General features: G+C 48.4%; 1 protein-coding gene across 1 annotated transcript; it reads left to right on the plus strand.

Annotated features, from left to right (window-relative positions):
* Positions 1-432: 432 nt before the first annotated feature.
* On the plus strand, positions 433-2,258 carry LOC102488877 (putative inactive 1-aminocyclopropane-1-carboxylate synthase-like protein 2; the record flags this gene model as incomplete). The annotated part of the gene is made up of 3 exons (XM_006157840.1): positions 433-575; positions 662-815; positions 1,919-2,258. Coding segments are annotated over 3 exons (380 nt in total), but the record flags the coding sequence as incomplete, so codon positions are not given.
* Positions 2,259-2,814: the final 556 nt, after the last annotated feature.

Here is a 2,814-nt window from a genome sequence, read left to right on the forward strand (position 1 = left end):
GCCGTCCCTACTGTACCCTTGAGAAGACCAGTATCTCCACAGCCATAGATAAGAGGAGGGTGCTGGGTCTGAATGCCATCAGCTCAAATATAACAGAGCTAGTCCTGGATAGAAAACTCTTGTATGAGGCCAGCAGTGGCGTGGTGGTGAAAAGGGCTGGATCCCATATGACTGCAAGGTTCCAGTCCCAGACCTGGCTGCTTGAAAACATGTTGGGTATGTGTACATGTGTGCTCAAAAAAATCCTGAGAGGAAAATGGAAAATCACTCTGGGGGGGGCTTTCTCTCCTCCCCACTACGAGTGCATGCATGCTCTGGCAAATTAAGAAAAAATTGCTTGGGTGAAGCCCAGGTAGGAAGCATTTGGGAAGGAACGCTCTGGCAGATCACTGGCGAGAAATCTGTGCCAGCTCTCTTCCTTCGCCCATCCAGAATGGATCAACGGAGTGTACCTGCCCACTAACCGCTCCCGGCTCCAGGAAGCTCACAGATATGTCACTAAGGAGCTGAAAGCATTACAGATTCCTTTTCTCAGCCGTGGTTCCGGCCTCTATATCTGGATCAGCTTGAAAGAGGTGAGCTCTGGGAATGGAAAGAGGTGTTCTTGGGCAGACCTGCCTGATGGGACCCGGGCTCAGCTCCACTCCGCTGTCCTCCCTAGTACCTGGAACCCTGCACATTTGAAGAAGAGCTGCGCCTCCATCGCCGCTTCCTGGACCACAAGCTGATGCTGTCCAGTGGCAAAACCTACCTGTGTAAGGAGCCTGGCTGGTTCCGCCTGGTCTTTGCAGATAAGATCGTCCGGCTAAAACCAGGCAAGTGGTAGTAATCTCCCAGGCCTGGCATCCTTTAGAAGGGCCTCATCATCTCCTCTGTAACCCAGTACCTGCGGTTTCTTCTCCTTCCTCCCTTTTTTTAAAATTTTTTCCCCGCCTATAGCTCCAGCCCTTCTATTCCATCTATTTCTATTTCTTTTTTGTCTTTTCTTTTTATAAGCCAGAGGGTGCATATTGTGTTCATCAGAGAGAGAAAGAAATAGTTTCAATGGGGCCTGGTCATACCGCAACCCCTTCTCCTTTGCGTCAGGATTTGGGGCATGCTTGCAAACGCACTTGGCATGTTTTTCAAGCTACTGGGCTAGGATTCACCTAGGTCAGCCATGTGGGGTCCAGATTCCTTACCCACTTAGGCCATGAGACCGCCCCTCCGTTTTTCTCTTTAATTAAGCTCCTTTGTAAACAGGGACTGTAGGCCCTTGAAGCATCTGTTCATTCATTCTTTCCATCTTCTGGGTAATTGTCCTGTCCCTGCCATTTAGTGAGGCGTTGGGACCATAAGATAACGAGTTCTACTCTGCCCTTGTGGGTTGGCCAGGAAGTAAGTGACACATACAGGTAGGTAGTCACGGAGGTCTGCTACGTGATACTGCAGGATCTACCTTCTCCTCCGAAGGTCAGAGAACATGGCCTTCATTTACCAGCTACTTATGGCATCCCACAGGCAGACGTCCTTCTACCTCCTGGGACTTCAGTGAATCTCTGATTCCCATGAAGATTTATGTTGAGGAAATAATTTTGGGTGTATGTTGAAGAAATATTTTGGGGGTTGGCGTGAAACACAGTCTGAGTGAAGAGACACTAGAGGCAGAAAGAAATCTCAGTGAGGTCAAAGTGATAGGCCAGGGTACGGGATTTGATCTGAGACATTGAGGGGGTCTGGAAGGCATCCTATGACAGCAGCATTCAAAAAGAGACATCGGACATGGACTCAGGTCGACTTGGAAATCCATCTCAAAGAGGGGGCTGAAATTCAGCTTCCTTGAACAAGGGCCTCTGGTGGTCTACCATGACGTGGGCGTGTCTGGGCCTCACCTGCACACCCACTAAGCCCAATTTCTGTCCCTCTTTGGACCCTCTAGCCATGCATCGCTTCAGCCAGGTGCTGGAGGAGCAGAAGCAGGACATCATAGAGAAGATGCTGGCAGACACGCAGAAGGAGTAGGCTATCTGCTTCCTGGTCAGTGGCTCTAGCCAGTCACATGCTCAGGGAGCTCCTGCTGTAAGTCTATGGTCCAGAAACCTGAGGCGTTGAACTGGTCTGTGACTGTCCGAACAGTGGATTCCTCCAAGAACAGTTTCGTCTGACCTGGATGGAGCTCATTGTCTGCCATCTTTGAAAGCTTCGTATCTTTTTAGTCTTTGCTAGCCATAACGTATGCAAAATGATGTTTATATTGGGGTAGGGAAGGCCTAGGGGCAGCTGGAGGGATGAAGTGAGCTCTCTGGGTCTCTCTTTAAATATTTGTATTCAGTATCTAATAAATTGCATATTCTCTCATTGCAGGCCTGTTTTGTTTCTTGTCCACATTCTTCATAGTTATGTTTGAGGGCTAGATGACTTTTCTGCCCATTTTATTTTTAAATTCTAAGGCAGGTTGAATGTAAAAAGTACTGTCTGGGGCAGGCCAGGAAAGAAGTGATTGTTCATTGACAGGGTGCTTTCTAGGTGCTGCATAGAATCTGTGCAAGAGGACATGGCCTTGCATGTGAACAGCTGAGTGACGGGGTGTGGATATACCTGCAGGTGCACCTGCCTCTAAATACTAGAGTTCTTCCCACTTGTGCCTTTCCAAAGGATTTAAAATTTATTTAATCTTATTTATTAGGTTTTTTTTTTTTTTTAGAGGTTTTTGCTATAAGGTGCGTGTGCTCACCAGACAGACAGAGACAGAGAGACAGAAAGTGAGAAATCACCCTCTGGGGGGATGGCCACGCCGCAATCCCTTCTCCATTCTCCTCTCGGGATCTTGGGCAC

This window comes from Tupaia chinensis, unplaced genomic scaffold, assembly GCF_000334495.1.
Source record: "Tupaia chinensis unplaced genomic scaffold, TupChi_1.0 Scaffold000561_1, whole genome shotgun sequence".
Lineage (NCBI taxonomy): Eukaryota > Metazoa > Chordata > Mammalia > Scandentia > Tupaiidae > Tupaia > Tupaia belangeri.